Source organism: Colletes gigas, unplaced genomic scaffold (assembly GCF_013123115.1).
Source record: "Colletes gigas isolate AHSC1104 unplaced genomic scaffold, ASM1312311v1 Colletes_gigas_Sc00007, whole genome shotgun sequence".
NCBI lineage: Eukaryota > Metazoa > Arthropoda > Insecta > Hymenoptera > Colletidae > Colletes > Colletes gigas.
The window spans coordinates 9,847,835-9,869,112 of record NW_025106636.1 but is presented as its reverse complement, the minus strand read 5'-3'; the positions used below and the strand labels follow the sequence as shown (position 1 = coordinate 9,869,112).

The window sequence follows — 21,278 nt, the reverse complement described above, 5'->3', positions numbered from 1 at the left end:
AACCGATTATTTTATTTCTTGACGTTTCGACCTAGAACTTTCAACTCACATTTGAAGATAAAAATTTTAAACGATGGTTTCGGGGAACCTGATTAACCTGCCTTTTGAAACAGAATCGTGCGGTCGCCGAATCCGTCTTCCTTCAAACTCCGAACGTAACTCTTTCTCCAGCAAAAAAAGGAAACCTCGTTTCCATTCGGGATCACAAAAGCAGTTCAGCCCTCGAGTTCTTGGAAAGGCCGAGTGGCCCGTAATATTTCGGTCCTGGGGCGCTCGACCGTTTGCTGGGGACCTTCATCCGACGTCGTAACAAGTTCCTCTCTGGCAACCACTTCCGGTGAACCACGACACTGACTATATTTGCAGATTTATCGAGGCGTGTTCCAAAGAACGACCTCCGGGTTCTGGGAAATTTTATTTGCCCGTGGAAATCGAACCAGCGACACGAGTGTCGGGGGTCTAAATGCACCGCGTCGAATTTAACACTAGAAGGACTAGGCAGGTCGAAGCGACCCCATTTGCCACCTACTAAATGTACATTTTCGACACTATAGACCCTCCATTATCCACATTAATCCTGGCATACTACAGGCTGACTCATGCAAAGCGTTGCAAATCATTTCTTCGAAAACTAATCAAGATACCCACCACATTTTCTTTTAATTAAATATTTTTAGAGGGCTAGACTTTCTTAAGTGGAAGGTGGAACAAACTTTAACCATTTTTTTTATATAGTTAAAGAATTATATCACTAAATTTGCCTCCAGTGGGGATAAACGAGTTCTCGCTCAGCCCCGGGGATCGCGTCGCGACGGAAAGCATCGTCGAAGGACTCGGGATTCCTGACATTCGCGGCCAACAATTTTCTAATTAGATTACCGCGATTGCAGACCGCATTAAGGATCGCGATTAAACCGAGATTAATTGTTGAGCCGCAATCCGATCGTCTTGAGATGCACGAAGAAATTCGATGCGAAACTGGATCGTCCCTTAACAAAAATCGCGGTGCGTCGATGAAATTTTTACCAGAACGAGAGAAGTTTCTCTGCGAGAAAAATATCATTTCCGGCCCCTTTCAATCTGTTCGCAGTCGCGTTCAAAAATATTCCAGAAATCGCACCGTCGAGGCGCGCCCGAAATCGGCCGACGTGTCCCGCGATAAATCGAGAAATCACGCACCCTAATACATCATGCTTCGACCGAGCATATATTCGAGCTGTCCCCGTGTCACGTCGTGAATCGCCGTCGAAACTCGCGTCCCTGTTACGTGATAAATGGCCGGCGCCACCCCGTTCGCGTCGAATGAAATAAATAAATAAAAAAAAAAAGGCTGGCCAGATAGTCGCGGCTACTCCGCAGAGGATCGACTGTCCTGCTCGTATCTCACCCCCTCCACTCGCCCTGGAAATTACCCATTAATCGAGTTAAACGTCTCAATGTCACCCCGGCACGATTCCACCCCTTCGTGCAACGTTTTTATTCGTCCAGTTTTATTTCGCGCTTACGGAGTCACGCGAGTCCGCTCGCGTCTATCCCTCGGAGTATCAAAGACCAATCCCCTCGAAGGGTGCACGCTTATACAGCGGTGGATACAGTGGATTTAAACGTAGATATCGCGCCCCTGATGTCTACGAGTCGGGGTTCTCGTATTTTCGTGCGATACGGCGAATTTGTCGAGTGTACGTGGCCATTTTACTCGACTGACTTCCACCCTCGCGAGACTCCACGTTTTCGACGTTGTCCGGAGTCGAACGAATCCACCCCACCCCCCCCCCCTCCCCCCGCCTGAGCAGAAGGTCTCGTAATGAAATTCCCCTGGTCTGTCATTTATTACTCGCTAATGACCGGCGCGTTTCATTCGTTGCGCTCACAAAATGCCCACATTAATTGTATCACGGTACTTGGAGCAGGTGGAAAATGGCACGCGATGAATGATGCGTACCGAACGTTTCGCAAGAGGATGTAATATTCCCTGCGGAGGTTCCGTTCCTGATTAATGGTTCCAGTGTTTTGTAACGCTTACGTCCCCGAGGTTTCTCCTGCCCCTGATTCTGAATTCGGAGGATCGGAAGTGTGGTAATTCACGGCATGGGAGGAAAGTACCAATTTATGGATGTCTGGCCAGTTATAGATTATTATCCCTTCGGAAATACTAGGGTACGTGATACCTAGGTAGAAAATTGCCTCCTGCGATCGAGTACCGTCAGTCATATCGACGCAACAACTGAATACCGCGAGTCATGTGAACGAAACAATCGAGTACTGTGACTCCTACTGCACTGCATGACCGCATACTCTGATTGTCGTCGAGTGCCAACTGAATACTGCAACTATTTTCGACGTACAACAAGTAAGTATAGTTACTTGCGTCTTTCTAGCAAGTGAATACCGTGAGTCATGTCGATGCAACAACTGAATAACGTCAATCGTGCCGATACTACGACCCAGTACTATGAGTAATGTAAATGCAATTTTTGGGCGATCTTCAGAATTTAATATAAGGGAAAGTAGAAAACGTAGGTGTTTGAGTATCTACGTTTCTGGAAAGCAGAAACTTTTGGCGCTCTAAATTTGCTAAAAATTGATTTTTTCGCCCGGAACATGAGAAACCCCCCTTAGCAACGAACGAGATATTCTATACCGAACCGCGCCGGAGGGGGGGGGGCGCGTGGAAATAATGTTTTGCCATTCCTTTGATATATAGGACTCGTATATTTTTCCCCCCTGTGACGCCCAATATGCAGAAACCGGGTCGGCGTACAACGTGCGGGTGCGTAAACCATGAAAAAAGCATAACTACATAAAGAACCAGCCCCGTGCAATAAGCTGGCTCTGCAGGTACGGTTTTTATTTTTCCTTTTTTAATGCCTACGCCAGCCCTCCGACAGCGTATAACACCGGAAGGGGGAGGGAAGTGGCATCCGCGTGGTCCATGAAAGTGTCGCGGGACTGTGATATTCTTTAAACAAATGTGAGCTTTTTAAAAGGATAATGGTAAAGAAGGGTTTTCGATGTGCAAAAAAATGAACCGAATTCACGTTCTTATTTATACGCGCAGAAAAGCTGCCCTCAATTTATTTCGTTCTACATAAATATACGTGCTCGGTGCTTCGGGAAATGGTCTTATTTCTCACCAGGGACTGGCTCGCTACGGAATTACCGCGAATGTTATAAAACACTTTACGGAATATACTGGGTGATTTCAGCAAACCGGAGTCGGGCTATATTTTTTCTAGAGATATAAAAAATTATAGGGAACAATTTTATTCGTCTAATACATTTCTACCGATAGCAACCTCGTCGTTCTTTCTTGCTGTTTTTACGAATTCAAATATTTAATGGTCTTGCTTAAAATAGAGCGTGAGGCGCCTAACATGCTCGCCTCGAGTGTGAATTATGCATTATGTGAAGAATCGTTTTGTACAAATGATCCAGTTGCATGATTCCAAAGGCATTTCGAGGCTTACGTATTTCTTTTTGTCAGACACAGCATAGTGCTACCCACGAAGAAACTAATGCCATTAAATGGTCTTCCTAAGAACTATATATCTTTTGTTGGAAACACGTCATCCTATTACTGGGAACAGCAAAGATATTAAGACGTCTTGCCCGGCGTTGGGGAACCTCGAATTGCCAGGCATCGATCAATGCAGTATTTCCGAACACAGTACTTGAAATTAATTTGCATACACGGGGGTATCTAGGAAATGTACTACTTTGGAAGTGGAATATTCCGATACTGATCAGACAGCGGCGGAAAATTTTGAACGATGTTTCGTTGGAAGGCTTGATTAACCTACCCTTTGAAGCCACTCAACCTACTTTGATATTACTTGTAAAGTGCAAAATGTCATTCTGATTAATTATCCAACCCTCGATGGCCAGAACGAATTAGAGGACTTTGCGGTTAGGGGATTACATATAATTAAATTTACGACTTATACTAGAACTCCGTTTCAATTAAAATTTTCATAAATGTAATAAGCAATACACCCCTAAAAAAAAAATATTTTCTCATTCTAAATGATGCAAATAAACACAGACACTCGACCCTTGGGAATTAATTCTAAGAGCGGAGTTTATTTTGGACGGATTCTTCTATACGGTTCTCCAAGTTCTCTAAGAATTTCTCGAATATACCCGGGATCATAAATCGGACGTCGTCGATGTCTTCGTATTTTTTGATACGGGGGATATTTTATACTCGGGGACACGTTTCGAAGAAGTACGGTTGTAACGCGAACACGACGGTGTGAAATATAGGGGTGGCTCAGCGAAAATTTCTCACCGTGAAAACGTTGCGTTGGTCGAACTGCATGATTTATCAGGAAGCGGCCAACTGCGGACAGTAACTAACGCGGTCCTGGTCCCGCGATCGCGGATGAATTTATTGCAAATCTGACGTCCTGCCGCCCCGGAGGGCATTTCTCTTGTTTGTGAAAAATCGTCGCGTCGTTTAACAACACTCTGCCCGACGAGTGCTGTGAATTACCAACGCTTTGTTTTGAATCAATAACCGTGAACAGCCACTTGAATTCCCCTCTGGGAAAAATATTTTTTTAATCCTTGCGCTCCCTATTCATTCGTGACTTAATTCTCGTAACGAAGATAATCCGGTTTGCGGGAAACCGGGGGCAATTTCATTTTGAAACAAAAATAATAAATAACTGCTCGAAGCAATAATTACTTGAAATTTCGTCTCGTTATTTAAAATAACAGAGACTCTAACTACCATGGAGTTGCTTCGTTATTTTCCCATTTTTCTCTGTTTCATTTTAATATCGTTCTCCCAGGACTCAGTATTTTATGATCTGCTCCCACGAACTCCTCACTTTGTATATTTGATCGTCGATACATTCCTTCTCTTTATAGATGGAAATATCTTTTATTGCTATTCATATTCGAGCCGTCTGACCACACACTGTCCCATGCTTCCTGCCCGATTGCGTACTTGCATATTCTGCTTTAGCTACGTCCGCCCAGACACGTCATATTCCACTGGCAGTCGGTTCGCCGCTATATCATGAAATCGCATCCGCGATGAATTCGGAGTATTCCAATTTATAGCGCGTGCATTCAATTTCGATGATAAATAACGGAGAGGCAGGAAAGTCGCGCCCGTATTTCGTGAGAAAAAATTTAGTCCGTCGAGCGGACCGTAAAATTAAAAATTATAATTAATTGGCCTGGCAATTAATTCCGGAACTAATTTCCCCGCGATCGATCCCCTTCCTAATTAAATAAGTTTTTCAAATAATTCTCGTGTGGGACAGATACGTTGTACGGAACTAAAAAAAATTAATTCTAAGGTCGAGGCGTCGGAGGAAATGAATTTTTTCGCGCGTTAAAAATTCTCCGAATCGCGATGTTGGAAAAATTTCAACGCGTCGTCGGGATTCGAAACTATCCATTTCCGCCACGTTGCACAATGGTCGGACGCAATACTCGTTTTCGAAGAGCAGAAGGAAGCGTTCACAGAACCGCAAAACGCTGAGCGCTCCTTATCAGTTAAAGCATTTCCCAAGTATTGAATTCCACGATTCCTGAGCGAGCGTCGATAGCACTTAGCCGGCGTCGTTATAGCGGCCGTTTCCAAGTTGGAAACGATACGTGCGACGCCAAGTACCGGGAGCCTTCCGTTCCTAACGAAATCGATGTCGTTCCGTTACTGCGCGGATCCATTAGCATCTTTTCCCCGGTTCTTATCTGCCGACGGCTACAGGTGGGGGACCGAAGAAATAGGTTATTATTTTTGCGCGACGCCCACGCCAATTGCCTGGCAACAGGACGACAAAAACGGGGGATTCCGCGACCGTTCCCCTCGAGGAACTCGCGGGCCGGACAAACGTACCAAGGGTTTGGATGAAAAGCACGTAGTCGGGGGAGTGTTTCAGCTGGATCGAGATAACGAAAAAGGGTCTCGAGAGGGATGATCGATAGGGGTAAACTGGTCGATCGGCAGTGACCCAGTTACGTCCGACACAAAATTTCACGACGTCGGATATATTTTTCGCCGCGCGCCCGGCCACGGTTACACGGAATTCCGTAGCACCCTCTAATTACAAAACAGTTTGCCAGCTGACCGAATGCACGCGCGTACCCGTGTTAGTGGCCTGGTCCACGAACGCTTCGCCCGATTTTCGTTGCCCGTAGTACGAAATCTCTGCTTTGCGTTTTAATTTCCCAGAAAGGTATCGGTCCGATCGTCTAACACACGTTTTACTTGCACGATCATACTAGAAATCCTTTGCTTGTCTGACCATGTGTTTGGAATTTCTACTTGTATGACCATACATTTGGAATTTCTACTTGTCGGGCCATACGTGCTCTCTTCTACTTACCTAAAACGGAGTCTGCAACGATTGTACTTCCTTCCAAGTGTTATGAAGATTTGTTTACCGATCTGACCGTATGCAATAACGTATTGGTTCCAGGTGCGTTCGAGGTCGTTGACCCAGCTGGACGCTCTGGGCAACAGCATGCTGGACACGGGGGAACACCATCTGGGGGGTGGACCCTCGCAACAGCAACCCCATCATCTTCACCACCATTACCAACCTCAGCAAATACAGCACCACCCCCAAAGCGTCGAGAGTAATCCTCGGTTTCTTGTACCCAGTGCGGCGTCTACCGAGGGTACACACCAGAACCGCACCAGACACAAGCTGTCTCGGTCTCAGGTTAGTAGAGGACCCGGTTAATTAACGGCATAAATAATCGAGGGATTTTTAATTCCACGGTTTTAGGGAATGGATGGAGACACGTACCACGTTTGAGTTACGAAATTTGACTCGAGGAATAATGTTTTTCTGGTACAATAGCGTCGAAAGTAAGGGAAGAACGGTCGTTCTAATTCGCGGGTAACAATTAAAAGCTGCCCCAATTTTAGTGGTGCCGTCGGCTTATGTAACCTTTACGTTCCCGCCAGTGTTGTTCCCCCGTCGGATCAATAATAGCAAACAATCCCGTGCACGCCAGACAAGGAATTAATCTCAATGTCCGACGGTAAGAGTATTTGCACTACTGACAGTAAAAGTAGACCGTCTGAATGAAACTACGGCCGAAATCGATTCGCGCTAAGTGAAGTAATTAACCCAAATTGTTTCGTCTCCTCTTGTCGAACGAAATCGATTCGGGACTTTGGACTAACATGGCGTACAAACGTGCCGACTAAATTCCAGCGTAGCAAACCTTCGTTTGGTATCGATGGGACAGTGAAAGATCATACTTGAAAGTAGTTTAGAGTCTTACTGGGTCAGACACTTTCGTCAGCTAATATTAGAGCCTAAGACTTGCCAAAAATTTCTAGACACTATTCGACTTGGAATTCGTGGTACTATATGCTTCTTAACGTCTTCAGGGATTACCTCCACAATTATATATATATTTTCCCCCGTATTCCTAGCAGACTTCGAAATCTATCAGTTTAAGGGAAAATTATTCGTTGTTGTTTACGTTTGTCTTTCTGATAGTACCACATTATTCTTAGCTGGGGTTTAGTCTTTCTTCCTCTCCACGATACACTGTACTGTATATATGTACACAATTCGATTTACTCGAAAAGCTCCCAGACCGCGTAATTCTAGAATCTCGTGTAGTACGTCAAGGATAATAGAATGTACGTTTTATTTGTTCCATCGTACGTAGACATTTATCCCTGTCTGACCATACGTAGATAGATACTACTTTGAATTTCCTTGACCGATCATACACCGATGTTTCTACTTGCGTGATCTTAAACCGAGGCATTTCAAGACTGATCTTTCGTTCTCCGTGCAACACAAATTGGTTCACCGGTTTGCGAAATCCACTTATCGTCGAATTCTTCGACTTTCCGAGTTAGAAACTCGATACCAACCGTGTTTGACGAAGTTTGGACTGACTTTTCAACGACAAAGCCGAGTTCGACGAAGGCCGGGGCGCTGGTTCCGCCCATAGCCGAACGAATTCTCGTCCCAGAAGGAGTTACACCGTGGTGAACTGACCCGACAACTCACGGAGTGGCCAGGTGTTTGTAGACGATTGGCCGTTTAGCAATTCAAATCGCAGTTTCCAGGGATGCGTCCGCGGAACGGCGGACACGTTGCCCGGCCGTTACCGGACGTGATGTAAATGAGACAATAAAATGTCCGCCAAGGCATTCGTCGTGGCGCACGTAATACCGGCGATTACGAGCCATTTACGTCCACGTCGGGTTTCGTTTTATTCCATCGGAATTAATTGTCCGGACTAACAGCCCCGCCCAGAAACACTGGCTCCTTAATTTTTTTTCGTGTTCCTCGGGGACGAGGGGTTGGGGCGTGACTTGAGTTCATTTATTGCCATGGAAACTACCCTCGTTGCTCTCAATTTTCGCCTCCCTTCTCGGTCGAGTTTCTTTCTTTGTTTTTCGGAATCCTCGACTTTTGGTAGATTGTTTCCAAGTATTCCTCAAGTTCACTAATCTCCGGCAGGTTGTACAAAGTGACCTAATTAAAAGAGAACAATCTTATACCTTTGTTATTTTGAATTATTCAAAGGATCAAGACAACAGACTCGCTGAGAATTAACGCAGTGTATTAAAAAAATATTTTTCGTATTGAAACAACTTGTTAAACAAATGGCGGAGACCTCGGGTATATCGATCGTACCGTTTCCTTGGAATAAATTCCCTAAACCTGGTTGCTTTTCAAAGACGACGACCCCCTCGGGAGTGAATAAAAATTTTGGTGTTTCTCTTCGAAGAAGTCATGGAAATTTCTTTTATCGTAACTTTCCGGCGCGTGGTGTCGAAGGAGAATGGAAAACTTCATTTCTGCGAACTTTCGGTGCGGCCCCCACGACGGTCTTGTCCGTACGTTGGAGCGTCCCGACGCCTCGACTTGATTCGAATAATACGAACACGGTGTCCTCGAATTGGCAACAATATTCCCGTCGCAAAACACGTTACCCGGGATAAAGAGATCTTTCATTTCGCCGCGCGCGGGAAAGAAATCCGGGCGAAATGTTTTTCCACGCCTCGATAAAGCCTTGGAGGGATCGGGGCGCGAGTCCTCACGGCTTTACGCGACGCCGATGGCTTTCTTTCGTTTCTCGTTTTCTGTGCAGACAGGAAAATCCTTCTACCTTTCCATTTTCTCGTCTACGAATCGCAACAAATCCTCAAACCGTTTCAAATTGTCACGGGTATCTTATTTTCGATTACCATTCTGCGCCTCGAACGAATCAGACGCGTGGCTCTACACACTCAAGGTCGCTCGAAGGTCACGGAGCTTCAATTCTTCTCAACGTGAAATAATATACTTGTTCCAGTTTACATGAACGAAGAAACTTTAGTTTTCAAAAAATAACGATCTGGAAATCATAACATTTAAAGTAGAATTATTAAAAAAAAAAAAAAAAAAGGCAACGATTCCCTTCGCGTTAAAGTAAAATTCCCGCTAATCGAATCACTCCGTAGCAATTTTTTTCTTCTACCAAGAAAATCTGCCAGCTGCTAAATGCAGCAGATTCGCTTCCTCCCCCCCTCGCGCTCGAAATTGGAAATACAATTACAAGACGATGTTCTCTGCTTCTTAGATATTATGGTGCGCGACAGCCGAGAGCACGGATGGTCCATCCACTTCCTCGTTATTAAGTATCGCGAAATCTCATCAAAGAAAGTGCCCGGAGTCGTCGCGCGAGCGAACACAAGGCCCGCTAGATATTATGCGAATGCTAATGCCGGTGTCCGTTTACGGATAGTCCCGCTCGAAAGTCGGTTAACTCTACGGGAATTGAAACGTTTAAATCGCTCGTTCGACGTCGTTTCGCTTGATAGTTTCGAAGGACTTTGCTTGCCGAAGAGATATCGACGTCGTAAAGATCTCAATTCTGATTCCTTTTTCTAAATTATGGATGTATTAAAGTCCTTAGCGTGTAAAAGATACAGTAAATGATTTCTAGATTTAAGACCCGTCCATTGGGAAAAGCTTCAATATATTTTAGTTCAAATTTCATTTTATCGTGGTGTTCGCGTTGAAACGGTTTCGCCCGTTATACGAGCATCGCGTACGTTTCGTGGATGAGAATAAAATGGAGTACAGAGCAACGAGACAGGCATTTCGACTCCATCGGCTGACAATTTCCTATTATTGGCGCCATTATCGTTCACCCTCCAAGTGCCGATATCATCGCCTCGCATCGATCGCGCCATTAGCTGTAGAATTTCGACGGAAACTTTGATTGGGAATAACAGGCGCGTTTGTAGCTTCGTCACGGACGCGTATTTATTTTTATGGGCGAGGTCGAACCCGACGGGGGACCCCCCTTGGGAAACGACGAAACGTCCCTTAGTCCTCGACAAATCGATATCGCGCAAACGGTTCGCTTGTCAGCTCGCGATTATCGATTCGTTGAATTTAAGTTTCGAATGTGCCCTAGGACACGCCATTACTCGTGCCAGGTTTCATTAACGGCGCGTCTACCGCGCCAAATTGGCCGGACATCCACAAACAATTACAGAAATTACTCGCAAAAATTGTCCACGATTCGATTATCAACAAACATGGACGTTATCGAATCGTGTATTATTTATTCTTCCCGTTAAACGTGATTATATGCTTTGTCCACCGCCAATAAATTTAACCAGTGTGATTCGTTGACCTACATACGAGCTTGAACAACAAACACCAAGCTCGTTTCGTTCGTATACGGAAAGATCTAATAACAAATATAGAACAATTATTGTCGACGTTTTATCTCCGCGAGTCAGCTTGGCGTACTGAATGCAATTTCGTCTTAAGGTATATTGGAAAACGGTAGGGGGATTAAAAAAGGAAAGGTTTTGGATTAAGTGTATGTTAGACCAACTTCCCGATCCGATCCTGAAAGAGAGAAGATATCCGAAAATATGGTAGAAAGGATTCTTGATAAGGATCACCTGATAAGATGAAAACGAACCCCGACAATCTCGAGCTGAAAACCTTCAAGGGATGAGGATATGTAACCCTTTGGTCCTTGTTAGTATAAAACTACTCCTCAGACTACGACCATTGCTATAGCACGAAAAACGAAAGAATAGTCCCATGTTAAGGGGAATATGGTACTGACTATAATATCCAACTAGTAGTCTCATTTCCAATTTTAAATTAGGTCTGATATGATCATCCATTTCTTTGTTCCTCCTTGCTATACTAGAACTGAGTTAGTTCAGTCTGACTAAAATGTCTATATTCTACTTATCTCTTGTAAACGAATATATATATATCAAAATATTATTCACGTAAATAAATAAATATATTTTCATGTTTTAATCAAGCGTACATCTATTAGATCTGGGTTAGGTACGTAGATCCGTACAATATTCAACGAACAATTAAAAGAATTCCAGCTCGCGCAAAAATTCTCGGCTCTGAATGGGATTATTAACTGCAGAAACAATTGCTGAAATCCTACCGGGGTGCAATTAAAGTGAATATCGAACGTTTCGTCGTGTACTCCATCGTTACTCGTTAGAAAACAGTTGCTGGAATGTTGGAAACGATGTACAATATAAAAAAAAAAAGAAGAAAAAACGGTTTATCGCCATTCCGCAAGAACTGTTCATTCGAGAAGTAGTGAAAGGTATTGAAAATGAATATTTATGTAACTCGTGTCTGTCCCAGTAAATTTATTCGAATAAAATGCGTGAAATTCCACCACCCACCGTATATTCTATAGTAACGAGTTGACAGTGAATGGAACGACTTCATTAAATTAATTTGGTTACGCAAGCGGCGTCACGTTTTATCCGATAAACCAGTTCATCGTTTCGTAAATATAATAACAAATTTAAATTTCCATCCCTACATTAAATTGATTTCCATAGTAACGCTGATTTTTTTTTATTCCAATATTGTGTTAATACTTTTCGTGGTTATATGGTTCCCGTTGAGAACCACTTCATTACAATAAAAAAAAATTATTTTTATTGTGTTCACTGGTCCATGCATTTTTAACCGTCACGATTGCTTGAAATTGTGCACGAATTAATTACGCGAGCAGAAATGATGTCGTTCTCAAGCTGACTTTGTATGGCGCCGTTCTACTTGCCTGGCTACAGCCAGGTCTATTCTACTTGGCTGGACACTCGCGCCCTTATTCTACTTGTCGTGCCATGTACAGTAGATTTCACTGGTTAATAGGGAGAAACATTCGCCACGATTGTTCCCGTCAGTGCAATAATTGAACAATAACTGTATTTTGATCGTTTCACTTTCTTCGAAAACTGGCTCCAATTTCCTATTATTTTTTGTATTAGCATATTTATAATTGTACTTACTAAAGTGCATCATAACCACGATCGTATAAGTTTATCGTAGGTAAAAGTATTAAAAGTATTCGTTTGTTTATTTGAAATATAATTGAAAAATCAAAGCCACTGTTTTTCCAACGTAAGTATTCATTCTCATAGCAATATTCGTGATAGTTTCGCTCCGTGGCTGAGAGTTAAAAAAGGAAATACCATTTAAAGACGATGGAAAAATACGAGCGGTAATAAAAAGAGGGGACTGTAAAAATGAAGTGACAGTCAAAAGGTCGTTACGAACGAACGCGATCCATTCTTCTCGCGCAACATGACCGGTCCGCAAATAAAAGTTCTTTCGTATTTTACTGCTTGCCACTGTCAGTGACTGTAGAAGCCTCGTTTGACACTCGGCGTTCTCGCAAAATGCGGCATTTTCGTGGGTAATTATGCGCTCGTCCCTTTATCGAACGCGAACCACTCTCTGTACTTGGCACCAAACGACATAAAAGAAGTCGGCGATAAGTTATTCTTCTCATTGGAAATGGAAACACGAGTGAACTTTTTATTTGTGTACTTATCATAATACATCCCTAGAAAATAGGGTATACTTCAAGAGGAGACACTGTATATTGAATGAATTGAGGAAATCCCCTTGGCTTAAGGCCCCAAACATTTGTGCAAATTGGGCCCTATGTCTCATACTACTGTAATCCAAAATTTGACATTACAATGCTCCCATAGAGGGCCTAAAATCTTGCACGATGGTAACCCTAGATTGTATTTTAAAAACCACACAATTATAATTCCAAATTGGGCCCCAAATGTTAGACTATCGTAGCTCCATACACACTGCTATATTCCAAACTCAAGTCTCCAAATCCCCATTATTATGGACACGCGTGCGATCAGAAATTGGGCCTTAATTCCCCACTGTCCTACGTGTAGCGTTTCCAGCGGTTCGAAGTTGCACTTTTACTAATTGCTGCAAACTGTGTTGCAGGTTTCCAGTAGCGAGTATTTCAGCATCAGCTTCGACCTGACCGACGACGCCGGATCCTTGGACAGGGACGAATTTCTGCCAGCTGCAAAAGGGACTTGCCTGGCGTGAGTGTACCTAATTTCCTCGTAATTTCCCCGAACTTCTCGCGTTTATTTCCGACGAAGCTCGGCTCCCTCCGCCGTTGTCCTTTCGGAATAGTTGTCACGGGGAACCAAACTGTCGCAGCCGACGCGTGTCACGGGTCGAAATGAAATTTCGAACGATTTACGCTCATTTAAATAGCAGCCGCGGGCGGCAAGTTGGCGGAATTCCGCCGCAAGGGAGATGAAAGGCGCGAATTTACCATCGGCCTTGAGACGCGAGCACGCTCGAGCAAACCCTTTGAGAACCAGTCCCACTGGCGTTGCCTAATAATTGCCGATAAATAACGAGCAATACACGCCGGGATCAAGCAGAGTTCCCAACGTAATCTTATCAAACTTACTCGCACTTTACGAGCCCCTGTAACGAGACTGTACGTGTATAGTCGCGTCAGATGCAGACTCGTGTATTTTCGCGCCAGGGATTCGTAGTTTCTGCCCGTGGCTTCTACAGGACACTCAGCGCTAAATCTGTTCCCTTTATACCTCTGTAATCTTGTGGTACAAAATTAGGGGCGCGTCTAAAGTCGTCGCTTTTTTTATTTTTATTAATAATTCATCTTAATTGTTTGTGAGCAGAGTCGCGTACGAAAGGCAACACTCTTCGATCGTTAATGCCAGAGACAGTGACATAGAATTATAGAATATTATCTGGTCGCAACAGTAAGCTTTCACTGGGTAGGAAACGCGTGCTTTATTCCCAGTAGTTTAGCTCAATAATTCACATGCGCAGATAATCAATCTGTCGCGGTGTGTTATAAATTTGCACGTGGGATTACCGATACTATACAGGGTGTTCGGCCACCTCTGGGAAAAATAAGACGAAAATCAAGGATACTAATTTGTTGATTGGGGTTTCGTTAAAAAGTTATAGAAACATTTCTTTATTATTTCCTTTATTAAATGTAACGTTCCATTATTGATTGTAAACACAAACAACAAAAACAGTAACGATAGTGTTAAGACTCTGTCGTAGTGCTTGGTTGGGACTTAAATCCTACCCTCTGGTAATCCTAAATTAAATCCTGAGTTTCTTACTGTGGCAATTCCATATTGGGCCCCGCATATGACGCTTCAAGGGTCCCAAATTGGTCCCAAATAAGTCCTAAACGTCAGAAAGTTTCAGTCCCATGTTGGTTTCAAATATTCACTGCTGTAGGTCCCCATCTCGTAATGGCGTGAAGTCTACTATTGAAGACTCGTGTTCCAAATTTGTATATAGATTGTTTGTTACAGGGAGGCACTGAACACAGCTTGTGAAAGACGCGGCATAGATCTGTCGCGCATCGAAGTGCACGATGGTTTGTCGACGCCATTACCGATTCTGACAACAGACACAGCGAGCCTTGGTGGAAAACATCTGAGAATAACAGGTACCCTCGTTAATAATTCAAATCACTTTATCCATCCGCAAGACCTATCGAGCCGTATTCTTAAATAACTACTAACAGCAATTTGGCCCGGAAATTGGGTCGTTTTGGTGAACATCAAACAACTACGAACAACTTCAAACAACCCCGAAAACGTGGGCACGCCGCGTGAGCCTTATATCAGGCTCGTTATCGTAAAAGTTCGCTCATTAACTCGCGAAACATTTGCATTCCCGCCTTCGGGAACTACGGGTTTCGGCGAGTATGGAACCATCGGAACTCGAAGGCAACATTTAACCGGGGAACAGTACGAACTGGCCATAATTCATGGAAAACTGATAATAGATACGATCGCGGCCGTTTGCAGTAAAACTAGCGTAATCGACTGCCGTTGTGCACGCAATAATCATCCGTAACCGAAATTGATAAATTAAACGATCCGAACGTGGCACCGTTTAATCGTGCCACCCAGTACCGACGCGTGTACACGGGCTCCTGTAATTATGTTAGCTTGTAAACGCTGGACTTCACGGTCCGGTCGGAGATGAACGGCCGCGAAAGGAAATTGAACTCGATACGACATCAACGGGGACGCGCGTCCGACGCCTTTTGATCGATCCTGTTGCCAGCCGTAAGTACACCGACCGCGTCTAACTGTGGACGAGTAATAAATGTACACACGGGGTCGTTGCGGCAATAAACGGATTGCTCGAGGGAGCGTGGCTTTGATCGAACCCGCTCTGTCGCGATGGCTGACTATAATCGGCTGGTACTACTTAAAGCACACCTTGCCAAACGCGACCTACGTACGTCTATGTAGATTGCAAACGAGTCATTGATAGAAATTTCAAGCCCATGCTGATCGAACTCGATACCAACCAAAGCAGAGGCATCAAAGCAGCCTCAAACCAGTTCAAACTTGACCCAAACCCTATCGGATCTGACTCGTATCAATTTTAATTGCAGAAAGCACGAACCATTCGTACGAAATTGAGCTAATCTCGATCAAACTTAATCAAACCAAATCAAATACACACCTAATAAACGTAAATCCATTTTGGACGAATGATTCTTACTAGGGAATACAAATTAAGCCAAACCTGATTTGATCTAGTCGCTAAATGTATAAACTACTTTGAATCTTGAACGTCGAACTCATGGTGTTGTTTAGGCTGACCGTACCAACGTCATACTACTTGAAATTCACCGTAAATTCATTAGAAGTCGTGTTTTTGGCTTCTGTTGGCGAAATTCGTGTCAAACGGCGAGCTTACTCCTTGTTTATCTTTCCGGCGATGTTGACGATTTCGGGGCTAATTTACGATAGCGAATATTGGTAATATCGAACTGTTTAAATAGGGGCGATTTGTACTGTTTGAAAACGTGTGACATTAACGCGGAGACAAATCAGACTTATCGGACATCGGACTAATATTTTAGAGATGCACGTGATGGCGAAAAACTGTAACCGGAGGAAACGGGGTCATGTAAATGCGACACTTACGATGTTACATAAAACACGTGACTTATCGAGGAAGGTAATGCTTCCTTAGCAAAAGCATAAAACACCGATACGAATCTTCAAGCGCGAACTCTCGCGTTATCACTACGTCCAACTTTATAACCTGCATAACTACTTAAAGGATCTACCACGTTTGGAATCTTTGAAATTATAAACAATCTCTCGTAAATTTTTCAGAAAATTTAATTACGATACGAGTCTTAGTCAATTTACATTTAGCTTGGAGCTTTATCAGTCTCGCGAAATTTGTTATATCGACGTTTTCGACGGATTCTCGAAGCTCTATAGATCTTTATCAGCAACTATAAAAAGCTCTATATTTCATCCAGCGAAAGGATTACGGTCGAATAAAAAAGAATTGTCGACTGCGAGCCGTAGCGGCACGCGAAGAGTCGCAATCCTTTGAAGCAGTGTTTCTCAACTTTTCTTGGCTGGTGTATCCCTTTCTCAATTTATTTACGACCTCCTACAGTTCGTCATTCTCGTTAATCGTTAAAAGTAATAGCACACTATTAATTCGTAACGTGTAAAATTGTGGGTAAATGTGCAAAAAAATGCATCGAGGGTCCACGTGGCTGTACGTTGATAATCCCTGATTTATAGGATCGCGAAAAGCTGCGACCCAGGCCATTCGTTAATTCGAACCGTGGCCTTGGAAAACAGGAACAAAAAGTAAAAACAAAGTGGTAGGATGTCACGGTGGCTCGCCTACGCGTACCCTTTTCGCTCCAACGTCACAGACACGATCTTATTAAATATCTAAAAGGTTAAACAGATGCCTGTCATCGAGTAACAAGGTCCAGTTAACCTGATTAATAAAAGGGCGCCTATACAAGAAAATTGGCCCTTCGAATAACGTAATTATCGATGGAAACTCGTCGCGAGTTTGCATACTTATGGATGACTGGATAATAATAGATGCTCTTAGTTTGTACTAGAAAAATTATAACATTTAAAAAAGTCAAGGTGACCTTGGTATCAGGGCGTTTAAAGTCGCGGAAACTTGAAATTCAAAAACAGCAACGTTGCTCGCCAGATAAGGTTAATTGAAAGCTAATTAAAAGTGTTTTTACGTTTTGGAAATACCGACCAACGACGGATCTTGCACAGTTTACGGACAAAGACCGCGAATTAAGGCCAACGGTGGATCAAAGAAGTATCAAAAGCATCCTCTGTTCCTCGCAATCAAGACCCGCCACAATTCCATCGTTTGTGCAATCCGTAATTGCGTCGGATGCTGGATATGATTGAAACTACCACGAAACAAAATTAACTCGCGGTCCACATACAGCCCAGAAGATGTCCGTGTAACTGGAAACCCATGATTTTCCGTATCGTTTCTCGAATCGACCGTTTTCAATGGAGTTTCGTCGCAGTAAGGTTGCTACGTTGCAGAAACCACGAATGAAATAACACGTTCCAATCGAATTCTGTGTGCCCAACTACTACATCGAACCCTGCTGCTCTCAATTTATCAGAATTCGAGGAAGGTTTCTGCAGTGCCTTGCGTACGTTCAAATAGGTCTCCTTATATTATTACCGAGTATCTCGTAGTCTGCACTTTTTATAAGAACATAAAGAGTAACTGCACAAAATTTTATCCGGATTAGACAAAAACTGTAGGATTTATTTGTGCAATCACAAACACACAGATTTTGAGTGCAATAGTAAGTTTGAGAAAAGTTTCGGTTTTATTCGAGTCAGATAGTGATAATTAATGGCGTGGAGATACTGTAGATCCTCCAGATAAATTTAGGTCGATAAACCTGGCGAAATTAGTCGCTTCTGTAATACTACAAGATCGTAGATAAAAATCTGTGATAAGTTCCACGCTAAGATTGACACTATTCATGGAATTCTAAATATAGAAACGTTTTGGGCACCGTTGACCTTGAGCTATGGCGTCGAAGGTACGATGCGTGAACGAAAACTCACGCAACAATTTAGCGACAATATTTCAGATGGTTATCGTCCTTAATGGCGTCCATTCGTGTCTCGTAAAAACGGTCTCTGTTTCATCTAGCCGTCAAAACAATGAGAATTCATCAAATACTGGGAAACTTAAGGGGTCATTCACATTCGATAGATCAAAAAAGTCCATTTCTCTATACGACAATTTTTTACAGCCCATGTAAGACACTCTGAAAATATTCTCTAAAAATTACTGAAATTGCATACAAAAATATTTGTCAAATTGGTAGCTACGTATTGTCCGTACAATAATTTATCTTTAACGAGCTGTTTTATACATTTTACGTTATTAAATTTGAGCGAGAAACGAAGATTGTAAATGAGAACACACCCTCAAGAGCGCGAAGTGAAATATGCCCGTTCGTGTTCAGACCTCCGCGCGAAACTGTCACGAACATCGATAACGCTGTCTGTTTCGACGAGAATAAGCCCCGTCGCCGTCGTAAAATGTGATTCCTGAAACTCCAGGCTTGTTTATCAATCACAAATATCAATCGCAACGTTTAACCGCTCAGTTCGCTGCCGTCTGTCAATTCTCGTTCGCTGAACTTTACGGGACATTTTGCGAGTGTAGCGAAATATGTCCAAAGTTTCTCCATTACATCGTGACGGGACGAAAATAAATACGAGAAGTAACAAAAATGGGGCGAGATGTGTCTACCGGTTCTTTCGTAATAATTCACGATTCGTTTCTTCCGTCTCGCCAGTGGAAGTGCTTCGAAATAGAGGAGACGTTTGAGTACGAAAAATTTCTTACACGGCGTGGTTTTTATGTGTTTCAGTCAAGGACAATGAGAAACCGAACTCCAGATCGACTAGTCAGAGGGTTGGTCAAATCATATCGTTGAGGAAAGCGGCGAGTGGGGTAAGTTGACAACGTTGCTTGGTCGCTCGTACTCTTCCCGACGCATCGGTTTGAAGTAAGAACACTCGCTTTGAGTGAAATTTCAACATTAATCCACTCCAAACGTGAATCCGACGTTACACTGTACTGAAAACCATCTCCTGGAACATATGTGGTAGGAAAGGACTAATTTTTCCAAATCCAGCGGCGTATTGTTTCCCAGCAACATCTGTCTCCAAATAAAATTCGCTCGAATCGTAAAACCAACTGCATATTCGGCTTCATAGCGTCTCTTAGGCCAAGCAAACAGAAGCTGCATCTCGTAATGCACATTTTCTTAAAAATTAAGCGACATCTTTCAGTCGTATCTTTCAGTCGTCCGGTGTAATTTACAGAGAAATCACGCGGGTCGCTAGCGAGCCATTGACTTTGAATTATATTAATTTAACGCATCAATAAATCCTGTCTCGTTTCTCAGAGAGATTCTACTCAAGAAAGGAAACAGAAAGCGTTTTTTAAAGCAGTCGATCTTCATTTTGGACGTATTCCGATCTTTCATGTTTCCATCCTTCAGAGTCACGTTCCTTTTTATTCCTTTTCAATTTCCACGGATTTTTCTCTGGCACTTTAATTAGCGCAGATGCTCACAGATACGGCACGAGCAACTTAAACGAATCGTTCACCGCGTCTTCGACTGCAGTCTCCATTGGAACAGATTGTCCGAGAGACTTGATATCAGCCACACATACCCATCCCCTTCCCCTCTCCGTGGCTCATTGTGCTCCGACAAGCTGACACACATCGTGACCGTCATCCTCCCCTAATCTTCGATCGAACTTCAATAATCGCGAACAATACGTCGCCGCCGGGCCTCGTCGAACCTTGACCCTTCCGCCATCGTCGAAGACAAATTGCGAAACGATCCGTCAGGTGCAAACAATGCCGCGGAGAAACGACGATCGATACTAATCCTCCTATTAGACTCGCATCCGGATTCTAATGAGTTGCCAGGGAACGCGACGGAAACGATAAACGCGATTCCGTCGCCAATTTTCCGACAAGTACCATTTCGCTGATCTGCTAATCTCCTCCTGTGCCAGATTCCTGGCTGAAGCACTCGTTCAAGACACCTTTTATCCCAGAAGTGGTGAAGTTCTGTGTTTGAGTGTACATTGGATTCAGCCGATGATTCTTTTCAATTTCAGACGACTAAAGCTGGGCTTTATGTAAGGACACTTTTCATTTTACAAGTGCCAGAGCTCGACGTCTGAGCGAAATCCTTTTAATTTCTGATAACTAAAGCCCGGGTCTACGTAGAAACACCTGGAAGCAGTCCAGTCTCAACAGACCTTGGACTTGGCTCGGATCCTCTTCTACTTTTCACGATTATTGCTCAGCGATTAATTAGGATTTCGTTTTAAAGCTAAAGGCAGGAGCATAATAATACAAAGAGGAACTTCGTTGCTTTAACGAAATCCGACTTCGCGGGTGTTCTTATCTCATTCGAACGTCCTTATTTCATTTTTGGTCTTATTATTCCGCGTTGGGTCCTTCTTGGTAAGAGCGCCTTATCAAAGGATCTTTGAAGCCACGTTAAAACTGCCTATTGCTCGCGGATCCAGGCAGTTTATTAAACTTTTAATCCGCAGAGTTATCGGGGTCGGAGCGGTCGCTTCTTCAGCGTCTCGACGGAAGACTCGAGCGTTGATTCGGAAGTAAGTGGCAGCACGACGCTCACTTCTGGTCGGAGTTCCGCTGGGGCTGCGGGACTCAAGACCAGCAAGCAGCGCTGGAGCGGCTTCTTCATGAACACGAAGGGCAACAAGCTGGACCTCCTCACTGCACAACTCGACGACTACAATAAACACGGTGTACCGAAGCTCACGGACGTACAACTGCCCTACGAACACGCTATCAACGAAGATGGTAGGCACTCGTTACGTATCTTCCCTCTAGATCAAGGATGGAGGATCCCTTTTTTGCCTGAAGGTTTAGTAATTAGGTTGAGCCAGCTACCACTACAAATATCGATCAATTTCCCAATTTGGAAATGAAATAAATACCACGCTGTGGTCTAACTTGACGCAATCAAGGGGAAGCCCTTGGAATCACCAGTGGCTTGCATGCAGAATCGCCCTCTATGATCAAATTGAGCTGGCCCCAATGAGAACAGTGGCGATAGCC

At 43.6% G+C, this 21,278-nt stretch overlaps 1 protein-coding gene across 13 annotated transcripts in view; it reads left to right on the top strand.

Annotated features, from left to right (window-relative positions):
- The window catches only part of LOC122396042 (pleckstrin homology domain-containing family G member 5-like), a 91,842-nt gene that overhangs the window by 65,362 nt on the left and 5,202 nt on the right, over positions 1–21,278 (top strand). For 12 of the 13 annotated variants that reach the window (XM_043394126.1, XM_043394122.1, XM_043394119.1 and 9 more), the window contains 5 exons: positions 6,435–6,680; positions 13,248–13,351; positions 14,624–14,760; positions 19,033–19,115; positions 20,744–21,020. In XM_043394126.1, the coding sequence (XP_043250061.1) occupies positions 6,435–6,680; positions 13,248–13,351; positions 14,624–14,760; positions 19,033–19,115; positions 20,744–21,020 (847 nt within the window). The remainder of the gene's footprint in view (positions 1–6,434; positions 6,681–13,247; positions 13,352–14,623; positions 14,761–19,032; positions 19,116–20,743; positions 21,021–21,278) is intronic. The other variant, XM_043394121.1, reaches the window with a different exon arrangement.